The following is a 12,469-nucleotide window of genomic DNA, read 5'->3' as shown; positions in this document are numbered from 1 at the left end:
TTCTTGCAAGCTTGCACACTGAGCTGGATTCTCCTATGATACACAGTGAGTGCAGCTGGGACTCTTGACAGTATTCAGGGGATTTGCATGGAGATATTTGTAATTCATTCATATTTAGGTCCAGGAACAAGCAAGTGCAAGTGACACTGACTTCTGCGCTTGCAGGTATAGCAGTTCTTCAACTTTTTATTTATGTCAGAGAATGAATAGGTAGCACAGAACTATGTGTGCAGAGGGGCTCCCTGGGGGAAACGGCTATAATTAGAGAGGAAGCCCCAGACCCTGGGAGGAAACCTGCCATATCCTCCAGCCTCATCTGCTCCTGGGCCTTAAAGACAAAATTATGTATAGTGTGCACCCCCTGGTGGTCCAGATCCCCTTCTACAGTGAGGTTTGTGTCTGGACTCACACTGAGGTCCCCTCACTGTGTCACTGGCACAGTAATACACGGCCGTGTCCTCGGCTCTCAGGCTGTTCATCTGCAGATACAGCGTGTTCTTGCCGTTGTCTCTGGAGATGGTGAATCGGCCCTTCACAGAGTCTGCGTAGTTTGTGCTACTTCCATCATACTTAATCCATGCGACCCACTGCAGCCCCTTCCCTGGAGCCTGGCGGACCCAGCTCATGCTATAGCTACTGAAGGTGAATCCAGAGGCTGTACAGGAGAGTCTCAGGGACCCTCCAGGCTTCACCAGGTCTCCCCCAGACTCCACCAGCTGCACCTCACACTGGACACCTGCAGACACAAGACATCCTGGTCAGGAAACTGTCACACACACCCACTGTTTCTCTCACTCATATCCACTCACATACTCAAGAGACTCATGTCTCTTGTTCTCCATAAATTACCTTTTAAAATTGCAACAAAGAAAACCCAGTGAAACACAAACTCCATGGTGAGTTGTCTGTGTTCTGTCCTGATTATGAATGGGAACACCTGGGAATCCCAAGCCTGGGGCTCCTCTCCCAGCTGCAGGGTTAGGGTTGGGCAGTTTTAATCAGCAGAGGGAGGGCCATATTTGCATGTCCTCTGACTAAATAGCCAACTTGTGATCTATGCTGACAGAGAGGGCAGTGACCAGAGCTGATGTGACTGCCTTTGATTTGTTGCTATTGAAAGAATTTGGGAAAATATATTTTTGATTATATGATTTTCCAGATCACAATCTTAGCCTCCACGGGCTACCCTTTTTTTACACATGCACAGAAATCTTTAGGTGTAGATTTCATGTGACACCATTAAGATATGTGAACATATACCCGGAATTTTAGAGGATTTGTGAGTGTCCAAGAACACCCATTGGGTAAGGGTGACCCCGGTATCTGTTCTGTGCTCCTCCCACAGGACTTACAACATCCCTGAACTCCGAACTACCTGCAGAACAGAGTGGGCAAGCTCGTTAAGAATGCGGAGCCCCTCCCGAAATGGGAGGGATGATTGTGCTTATTCTCGAGCTTACCTGAAATACAGAGAATCAGGTTCATGCAGTTGTATTTTCCAGTCCCTAATATTTCACTATCTCTGCGTTCTGTCAGAGTCATCTCTGTGATTATCCCAAATAGCTTTGATGACTGTACTTGACAGTGTGTGTGTGTGTGTGTGTGTGGACCTGGACAGAGACCAGCTGACATCATTGCTCACAGGGAATAAAGTATAACAATGTGCTTATGTTATAGAGGGTGCAGGTGGGTTCCTAGGCAGTGCTCATCCCCAGGAAACAAGCAACATGCATGTGGGGCTCCCAGGAGTCTGTGATGTTGTGACGTTACCAATGACAACTCTGGCAGGACACTAGGACATGTTCCGTGGGTAGTGCGGGGAACCATTAGAAAAAGGGTTGCAGGCAAAAGGAAGTGCCTTTGAGTGTTCCCAGTAATGAACACATCACACGGAACCTACCCGCACGACCACAGTAAGAGTCACAGATGCAGATGGGGTTCAAATGGGACACGGGTTACCAACAATACAACCAGGGACAGGCGCAAACCTCGTGGCAATCAGTAGAACACAACTCTGTAAGGTGATGATCAGACTCAAAACCCACAGGGTGATCACATTCACGTCTTCTGGAAAGGATGAATAAACAGCATCCTTAAAATAAAGGCCCTCAGCCTCAGAAACCCTGACTCCTTTGTTTAAAAGTCCTCCCTCTGTGTGTCCACTGTGTCCTTCCACAGAGTCCTAGGAGAGTACTGGTTAGTCCTATCTGTGGGAGGGACATGTGAGAAATCCACCCTGGAACCTCACTGAAGGAACTTACCAGGTAGTTTTCCCAACAAATGCAGCAGGGAAATGCCAGAGCATCAGTGCTTGGGTTCGTGTGTCACTAATGTCTCAGTCTCTTCCAGCTGCTGTAACAATGTACATGGAGTGGGTGGTTTTATATAACAGACACCCATTCCTCACAGTTCTGGATTCTGGAAGTCCTAGGTCAAGGTGCAGAAGGTTTTGGTGTTTGGAGAGCCCCACATCCTAGTGTGTCCTTTCCCCGGTACCTCACATGGGTCAGGGGCCGGGAGCTTTCCCAGTCCTGCTGTATAAGGGCAGTAATCCTGTCATGAGGCTGCACCCTCCTGACCTAAGTGCTTCCCTCGGGTCCCACCGCCTCCTTCCATCACATTCTCCTTAAGTTTCAACCTGTGATGGTACAAGTCTTACACACTGAGAAGCTATCAGCAACCGAAGGATCAATTAGTGACTCACTGCAGGTGGAAGGCTTCTCCCAACCGGCATCTCAACCTGAAGGTTCTCATAAATCCAGCAGAATCTGCTGGTCTCTGCAAAGACACAGTGAACACAAGACCTTCAGAACCTTCAGCTGGTGACCTTGGGGAGTGTACAGCTTCCTTCTTAGACACTGGTTAAGCCTTCAGTCCACTTCTATTATCATCTTAAAATTTGTGCTTTTCCCGTGACATTCTTCTCATTTTCCACGGATTCAGACCATTGTCTCCTTAGAATGGCCATTTGTCTTTTTTGTTCTCCAAGTTTTCATATTCTTTAGTGAATTAGTCATCACAACCTATCCTTTGATTATTGCCTGTTAGCTCCTTAATCTTCATCCCTCCCTCTTCTCACACCCCACCCATGGGAAATGTAAGAACCCCTGTGTTCTCCCTCCTTTGATGAGGGTAGGAGATTGACTTAACTCATGACCCTCTGATGAGTGAAAGTGATATATTTTTATACTCTCTCTCATGTGTGTGTGTGTGTGTGTGAGAGAGAGAGAGATCGAGAGAGAGAGAGAGAGAGAGAGAGAGAGATACCATCAGCGTCCACATTCACACAACGTGCTTGTGGGTTTCTCTCTGCTTTTACATGCTGTCAGTAATATTGAGGCAGTGACCTTGGTTCCAGACAGTGACCCTCTCCATGGTCTTTATTCATGTTCTTTGGATTTTTGATGCCCCTTTAACCCCATGTCCAGCATGCACTTTATGCTGCTTCTAGCAAGTTAGCACATTGAGCTGAGTCATCCTGTGATGCACAATGAGTGTGGCTGGGACTCCTGAATATATTCACATAATATGCATGGAGATATTTGTAATCCATTGATGTTTAGGTCCAGAAACAAGCAAGTGCAAGTGACACTGTCTTTTGTGCTTGTTAGTACAGTTGATTTCTTATTTTTTTTACACCAGAGAGTAAATAGGTAAGCACAGAATCACGTGTGGAGAGAGGTTTCCTGGGGAAACTGCTCTATGGAGAGGAAACCCCAGAATCTGACAAGACACCTGCCCCTTTCCTCCACCTTCATCTGCTCGTGGCTTTTAAAGACAGAATTAGTGAATAGTGTGCCCCCACTGTTGCCTCAGATTCTGGTCTACAGTGTGGTTTGTGTCTGAGCTCACACTGATGTCCCCTCACACTGTCACTTTCACAGTATTATACAGCCTTATCCTTTGCTCTCAGGCTGTTCATCTGCAGATACAGCACGTTCCTGCCATTGTCTCTGGAGATGGTGGATCAGCCCTTCACAGAGTCTAAATAGCTTGTGCTACTTCCAACATCATCAATACTTGCGACCCACTGCAGCCTACTGACTGGAGCCTAGTGGGCCCAGCACATGTAGTACCTTCTGAAGGTGAATCAAGAATCTGCAAAGGGGAATATCAGGGACCCCACCACCAGGCTTCACCAGGTCTCCCCCAGACTCTACCAGCTGCACCTCCCACTGGACATCTTCAAACACAAGACATCCTGGTCAGGAAACTGTCACATATACGCTCTTTCTCTGACTCATATCCACTCACATACTCCATGTGTCTTGTTCTCTGTAAATCACATGTGATGTATGTACCCATTTATCACCATTTTATAGGTGGATAGGTATACATTGCAGCACAGAAGGGCTCTCTGAGCATCCAAGAGCACCCATCAGGTAAGCGTGAACCCATGTTTGGCCCTGTGCTCTCCACCATGGGACATGCCTCCCCCCCTGAAATACCTCCAGATCACTGTTAGTCATAAGTAGTGAGGTTTGCAGGCTTCCTGAGTTTCCAGATTACCAAACTGAGTGAAGGGTGGAGACCACCAAGTTTCTAAAAAACTTGGAGACACTAAGAATCCTAGAGAGAGTCACAGAGTTGATGGAGACACTGCACGTTTTCAGCAACCCAAGGGGCATTTACACATGATGTCTCTGTACATATCCATGGAAAGCCTCAATAAAAATAAAATGGTGGAATCATTAGCAGACATGAAACTCTCAACATCTGAGATCAGAATGGATGCTGTTATTTAGGGAAATGTTCTCACTTGTGAAATGGAGATCATTCTACTTCTAATCCCACAGCTATTGACATGATCCTATAGTTAAATTTTTCCATAGCCTGGTACATCACAAATTTGAGTATTTACATTATGATTACTGATTCAAGGAAAGGAAGACACAACTGTGTTTTGACAGTTTTTCCAAACTGTTTACAGTGTTCGTGTCAGGAAGCAGTTTGCAGAGCATGGAGCTGAAAACCCTTGAGTGAGGACCAGCCCTCAACCAACCTTTTGTCCTGGATCATGAGCTCCATGATTCCTGAGTTCCGCTGGTTGATGTGAGTGCCTCCTGATGGTCCCAGAGCACCTGTTGATGTCACAGACCTCTGCAGAGATACAGGGTCACATTTTCTCCCGCCCATTTATCGAACTTGCAAGGAGACACCGTCCCTTCTTGAGCACTACAGACTCTTCTTTTCAAAGGATATCTCCTCGACCCTTTCCCCATATTTCAACCTTCAGTATGCTCCTTGTCTTTAAAAACTCAGCTATAAATTTATGTATTCAGAGGAGAGCAGGAAACCTGCATCAAGTCTTCCTTATCATTGGAATTTTGATCGGGATGGCTTTGAAGGTATAGATTGCTCTGGGTAGCATAGACATTTTAACAATGTTTATTCTTCCGATCTATGAGCATGGAATATTTTTCCTTCTTCTTGTGTCTTCTTCAATTTCTTTCATGAGTGTTCTGTAGTTCCTAGGGTATAGATCCTTTCCCTCCTTGGATAGGTTTATTCTGAGGTATGTTATGGTTTTTGGTACTGTGGTAAATGGAATCATTTCTCTAATTTATCTTTCTACAGTTGTGTTTTGGTGTAGAAGAAAGCAACTGATTTCTGTGCATTGATTTTGTATCCTGCCACATTACTGCATTGCTGTATGAGTTCTAGTAATTTGGGGGTGGATTCTTTGGGGTTTTCCACATAAAGTATCATGTCATCTGCAAAGAGAGAGAGTTTGAGTTCTTCTTTGCCATTTTGAATACCTTTTATTTCTTTTTGTCTGACTGCTGTTGCTAGGACTTCTAGTACTATGTTGAACAATATTGGTGAGAGTGGGCTTCCTTGTCGTGCTCCTGATTTTGAGGGAAAGGCTCTCATCTTTTCCCCATTGAGGATGATATTTGCTGTGGGTTTTTCATAGATGGATTTAATGAACTTAAGGGATGTTCCCTCTAGCCCTATATTCTGAAGGGTTTTAATCAGGAAAGGACGTTGTATCTTGTCAAATGCTTTTTCTGCATCAATTGAGAGGAACATATGGTTCTTCTCTCCCCACTTACTAATGTGTTCTCTCACATTGACGGATTTGCAAATGTTGAACCATCATTGCATCCTGGGGATAAATCCCACTTGGTCGTAGTGATGATCCTTTTAATGTATTGTTGGATCTTACTAGCTAGGATCTTGTTGAGAATTTTGGAATCCATATTCATCGGGGATATTGGTCTGAAATTCTCTTTTTTGATCAGGTCTTTGCCTGGTTTGGGGATTAAGGTAATTCTGGCCTCATAGAATGAGTCTGGAAGCTTTCCTTTTGTTTCTATTTTTTGAAACAGCTTCAGGAGAATAAATAATATTTCTTCTTTGAATGTTTGGTAGAATTCCCCAGGGAATCTATCAGGCCCTGGACTTTTTTTTTTTTTTGGTAGGTTTTTGATCACTGCTTCAATCTCGTTACTGGTTATTGGCCTATTCACGTTGTCAATTTCTTCCTGTTTCAATCTTGGGAGTTTATAGGTTTCCAGGAAGGCATCCATTTAATCCAGGTTGCTCAGTTTATTGGCATATAGTTGTTGATAATAATTTCATGTAATTGTTTCTATCTCCTTGGTGTTAGTTGTGATCTCTCCTTTCGTTCATAATTTTATTAATTTGTGTCCATTTTCATTTCTTTTGGATAAGTCTGGCCAGTGGTTTATTGATATTATTAATTCTTTCAAAGAACCATCTTCTAGTTTTGATCTGTTCTACTGTGCTTCTGGTTTCTAAGTCATTGATCTCTGCTCTAATTTTAATTATTTCTCTTCAAATGCATGGCTTAGGTATTGTTTGTTCCTTTTTCTCTAGTTGTTTAAGGTGTAGAGTTAGTTGGTGAATTCGGGATTTTTCTTTTTCTTTTCTTTTCTTTTTTTTTTGAGTGAGGCTTGGTTGTCTATGTATTTCCTCCTTAGGACCCCCTTTGCAATATCCCATAGGTTTTGGACTGGTGTGTTTTCATTCTCATTGGTTTCCATGAATTTTTTAAGTTCTTCTTTGATTTCTTGGTTGACCCAAATATTCTTGAGCAGAGTGGTCTTTAGCTTCTAAGTGTTTGAATTTTTTCCAAGTTTTTTCTTGTGATTGAGTTCCAGTTTTAAAGCATTGTGGTCTGAGAATATGCAGGGAATAATCTCAGTCTTTTGGTATTGGTTGAGATCTGATTTGTGACTCAGTATGTGGTCTATTCTGGAGAAAGTTCCATGTGCGCCCGAGAAGAATGAGTATTCTGTTGTTTTAGGGTGGAATGTTCTGTGTATATCTTTGATGTCCATCTGGCCCAGTGTGTCATTCAAAGCTCTTGTTTCTTTGTTGATTTTCTTCTTAGATGATCTTTCTATTGCTGAAAGTGGAATATTGAGGTCTCCTACAATTGGCGTATTGTTATCAATATGACTCTTTATTTTGGTAAACGTTTGGCTATATAGATGGCTGCTCCCATATTCAGGGCATAGATATTTACAATTGTTAGATCTTCTTGTTGGATAGAGCCTTTAAGAATGATATAGTGTCCTTCTGTGTCTCTAACTACAGTCTTTAGCTTAAAATCACCACATCCTCGCCAACATTTGCTGTCTTGTTAATTTTTGCCATTATATCTTGTGTATGGTGGTATCTCATTGTGGTTTGGTTTGTATTTCCCTGATGGAAAGTGATGTGGAGTAGTTTTTCATGTGTCTCTTAGCCATTTGTATGTCTTCTTTGGAGAAGTGACTGTTCATGTCTTCTGCCCATCTTTTGACTGCATTATTTACTTTTGGAGTCTTGAGTTTGATGAGTTATTTATTGATCTCAGAGACCAGCCCCTTATCTGTAATGTCATTTGCAAATATCTTCACCCATTCTGAAGTTTGCCTTTTAGTTTTGTTAGCAGTTTGCTTTGGTGTCCGGAAGTTTTTAGCTTGATGATGTCCAAATATTTCATTTTTGCTTTTGTTTCTCTTGCCTTTAGGGATATGTCTTGTAAGAAGTTGCTGCGGCCAAGTTGGAAGAGGTTACTTCCTGGGTTCTCCTCTAGGCTTTTGATGGATTCCTGTCTCACATTTATGTCCTTCACCCATTTTAAGTTCATCTTTTGTATGGTGTAATTGTCCAGGTTCATTCTTCTGTATGTGGCTGTCCAATTTACCCAGCACCATTTATTTCAGAAGCTGTCTTTTTTTCCCTTGGATATTCTTTCCTGCTTTGTCAAAGAATAGTCGAACAGTCTCGAGGGTCCATTTATGGGCTCTCTATTCTGTTCCATTGATCTATGTGGCTGTTTTTGTGCCAGTACCATGCTGTCCTGATGATCACAGCTTTGTAATACAGCTTGAAGTCAGGCTTTGTGATGCCCCCAAGTTTGGTTTTCTTTTTTAAAATCCCCCTTGTGGTTCAGGGTCTTTGCTTGTTCCATAAAATATAGCATTTCTATACACTAACAATGTGACTGAAAAAAGAGAAATTAAGCAATTGATCCCATTTCCAATTGCACCCCAAACCATAAGATACACAGGAATAACCATAACCAAAGATGTAAAAGATCTGTACACTAGAAACTATAGAACACTTATGAAAAAAATTGAGGCAGACACAAAGTGATGGAAAAAAAACATTCCATGTTCATGGATTGGAGGAATAAACATGGTTAAAAAGCCTATACTACCCAGAGCAATCTACACGTCCAATGCCATCCCTACCAAAATACCATTGACATTTTACTTTTTATTATTATTTTTTTTTTAATTTTTATTTTTGTGAATGTATTATGCCTATATTTCTTTTTCTTTTTTCATTTTATTTTATATTTATTTATTTTAATTTTGTATTCTATATTCTCTCAAGGAGCAGACCAAAACAAACCCAGGACCTACATTTCATGATTTTTGTCTTTTTACCCCTCTGTTCTTTTATTCTCTTCAAAAACAACAGCCACCACAGAAGAATGAATAGGATGTAAATTTCATGGTCAGGGATTAATTAATACAAAAGTAAGTAAGAAGTCTGAAGTAGAAGTTCAAACAATGTTTATTAGTGTACTAGCTGGACTTGAAAAAAGGATAGAAGGCATTAGATAAACTCTTACTGCAGAGATAAATGAGCTAAAATCGGTCAGGCCCAAATTAAAAATACTAAAACCAAGAATCAATCCCAAGTGGAGGCCATAAAAGTGTGTTGAATTAAGGAGAGGATCAAATCAGTTATATACAAAATAAAAGTATAGAAAATAATGAGTGCAAAGAAGATGGAAACCAAGATAATGGACTACAAAGGTAGACTTAGGGAATTCAGTGGCTTTTAAAACATAATAACATTCATAGCATTGGAGTCCCAGAAGTTTAAGAAAGGTTAAAAGGGGGAGAATGTTTATTCCATAAAATAATAGTCAGAAAGTTCCCTAATATGGAGAAGGACACAAACATCAAAATCCTGGTAGCACAGTTAACAACCATTATTTTCAACAAAATCCCACCATCTCATAGGCATGTCATGGTCAATTCACAAAATACAGACAAGGAAAGAATCCTGATAGGAGCAAGGGAACAAAGGTACTTAACCTCAAGGCTTTCAGTATAACACAACTCTGCAAGGTGATGATCAGACTCAGATCCCACAGAGTCATCACATCCACATGTTCTGGAAGGTTTGAAAGAACAACATCCTTAAATTAAAGCTCTACAATCGCTCAGAAACCCTGACTCCCTTGTACCAAGGTTCTCGCTCTATGTGTGCACTGTGTCTTTTCACAGAGTCCGAGGATAGTCAACTGGTTAGTCCTATCTGCAGGAGCGAACATGTGAGAAATACACCCTTGAAACTCACTGCAGGAGCTTATCAGGGACGTTTCACAACAAATGCAGCAGGGAAACTGCAGAGCATCAGTGCTTGGGTTCATGTGTCACTAATGTCTTAGTCTGTTCCAGCTGCTGTTACAATGTACATGGACCAGAAGGTTTTGAGAACAGATACTCATTTCTCAGAGTTCTGGATTCTGTGAAGTCCCAGGTCAAGGTGCAGACAGATCTGGTGTCTGGAGAGCACCCACATCCTAGTGTGTCCTTTCCCTGTCACCTCACATGGGTTCAGGGAGCAGGGAGCTTTCCCAGTCCTGCTGTATAAGGGCACTCTTCCCATAATGAAGCTGCACTCACCTGACCTAAGTGCTTCACTAAGGCCCCACCTCCTCCTCCCATCACATTGTCATTAGGTTTAACATGGTGATGGTAGTGGTCATACACATTGAGCTGATATCAGCACCTGGAGGATCAATTAGTTGCAGGTGGAAGCCTCCTCCCATCCAGCACGTCAACCTGAGGATTCTCATGGATCATAGAAGCTTCTGGTCTCTGCAGGCATGCAGCAAATCCAAGACCTGCAGAACCAGCTGGTGACTTTGGGGACTGGATATCTTCCACCCCAGACACTGGGTAGAACTCAGGCTACTTCTATCATGACTTTATAATTTTGATTTTCCATGGATCCTTCTTTTTATTTTCCAATGATCCAGAATTTCTCTACTTAGTATGGTCATTTCTCTCTTTTGTTCTCCAAGTTTTCATTCATGTTTAGTGGAATTATTCATCACATAGTAATTTTTGATTATTGTCCACTAGCTTGATGACCTTCATTCCTCCCTCTTCCCCTACTTTGTCGCTGATGGAATATCTAACAAGAACCCACGGGTTCTCCCTCCTTTGATGCAGGTGGGAGACTGACTCCACACAATCCCCTCCCCTGAGCAGGATCCCATCCATACCACTGACCCACAACACACACCCTAAACCAGTGTCCTTCCCTGGCTTTCTCCAAGCAGTTATGAGTTGCTGAGAGCCTGCCCTACTCTGAGCAGACATTATGGTGGAAATGATAAAGGTTTTATACTCTCGTGTGTGTGTGTGTGTGTGTGTGTGTGTGTGTGTGTGTGTGTGTGGTGTCATCATCAAAATCCATGTCCACATCATATCTTGGTCCCTCTAGGGGACAAAGGGGGTCCCTCTGTTTTCCAATGCTGTCATTAACATTGACTCTGTGAGCATGGTCAAGATAGTGACTTCCACCAGGGCTCTTAATTCTCTTGCTTTGGGTTGTTGATGCTGCTGTAGCCTCCTGTCTGGCATGCAATTTATGGTGCTTCTAACAAGCTTGCACATTGAGCTGGGTGTTCCTGTGATATCAATGAGTGCAGTTGGGACTTCTATAAGTGTTAAGATGATGTGCATGGAGATATTTGTAATTCATTGATATTTAGGGACAGGTAGAAGCAAAGGTAAGTGACACTATCTTTTGTGCTTGTTAGTATAGTTGTTTTCCAAATTTTTAAGTCAGAGAGTAAATAGGAAAGCAAAGTATCATGTGTGCAGAGAGGCTCCCAGGGGGGATGTGGTGGTGGAAACTGCTGTATAGAGAGGAATCCTGACAGGAAACCTGCACTTAACCTCCATCTGCAGCTGCGCCTGGGGCTTAAATACAGAATTGGTGAGTACTGTGCACCCCCTGGTGGTCCAGATCCACTTCTGTGAGCTTTGTCTCTGGGCTCACAGTGATTTCCCTCACTGTGTCCTTTGCACAGTAATACACAGCTGTGTCCTCAGCTCTCAGGCTGTTCATCTGCGGATACAGCATGTTCTTACCATTGTTTCTGGAGATGGTAAATCGGCCCTTCATAGAGTCTGTGGAGTATATGTAACTTCCACCACTGCTAATACCTGCATCCCACTGCAGCCCCTTCCCTGGAGCCTGGCGGACCCAGCACATGGCATAGCTACTGAAGGTGAATCCAGAGGCTGCACAGGAGTGTCTCAAGGTACTGCCAGGCTTCACCAGGTCTCCAGCAGGATCCACCAGGTGCACCTCACACTGGACACCTGCAGATACAGTATCCTGGTCAGGATAATGTCACGCATCCCCTGTTTTTCTCACTCATATCCACCACATACTCAGTGCCTCTTATCCACATAAATTACCTTTGAAAAGAGCAACAGGGAAAACCCAACCAAGCACAGAATCCATGGTGAGTTGTCTGTGTTCTGTCCTGATCACTGAATGTTTCCATAGAGATCCCGGGGCTATGGCTCCACTCACACTGAGGATCTGGGCTGGGCAGGTTTAAATCAGCAAATGGTGGGCCCTATTGGCATGTCATCTGACCATATAGAAAATTTGGTAGGTAACATCCTCAAGATGGCAGACACTCAGAGCAGGTGTGAGGGTCCTGGCAGAATCTGTATGCATGATATCTTCCAGAAAATTGTTCTTTCTCCTTATGTGATTTTGCTGAGGTCATTAATTAGCACACATTTTATTCCTTGTTTCCACATATGTACCCCAAACATGTAATGTAGGTACAAATTTATCACCATTTTACAGGTGGATACATACACACTGCAGCACAGACAGACTTTCTGAGTGTCCAAGAGCACACAGCAAGTGAGAGTGAGTCCGTGTCTTGGCCTGTGCT

At 42.9% G+C, this 12,469-nt stretch overlaps 1 gene segment (V, D, J or C); it reads right to left on the bottom strand.

Annotated features, from left to right (window-relative positions):
* Nucleotides 1-159: 159 nt before the first annotated feature.
* On the bottom strand, nucleotides 160-12,080 carry LOC112817816 (immunoglobulin heavy variable 3-23-like). The segment is given in 2 exon segments: nucleotides 160-736; nucleotides 11,976-12,080. Coding segments are annotated over 2 exon segments (441 nt in total).
* Nucleotides 12,081-12,469: the final 389 nt, after the last annotated feature.

The sequence above is a fragment of the Callorhinus ursinus genome, unplaced genomic scaffold (genome assembly GCF_003265705.2).
Source record: "Callorhinus ursinus isolate GAN/ISIS: 27379988/994484 unplaced genomic scaffold, GSC_fseal_2.0 scaffold464, whole genome shotgun sequence".
NCBI classification, from domain to species: domain Eukaryota; kingdom Metazoa; phylum Chordata; class Mammalia; order Carnivora; family Otariidae; genus Callorhinus; species Callorhinus ursinus.
Note: the sequence above shows the minus strand (reverse complement) of the source record. Positions and strands in the feature narration are given on the sequence as shown.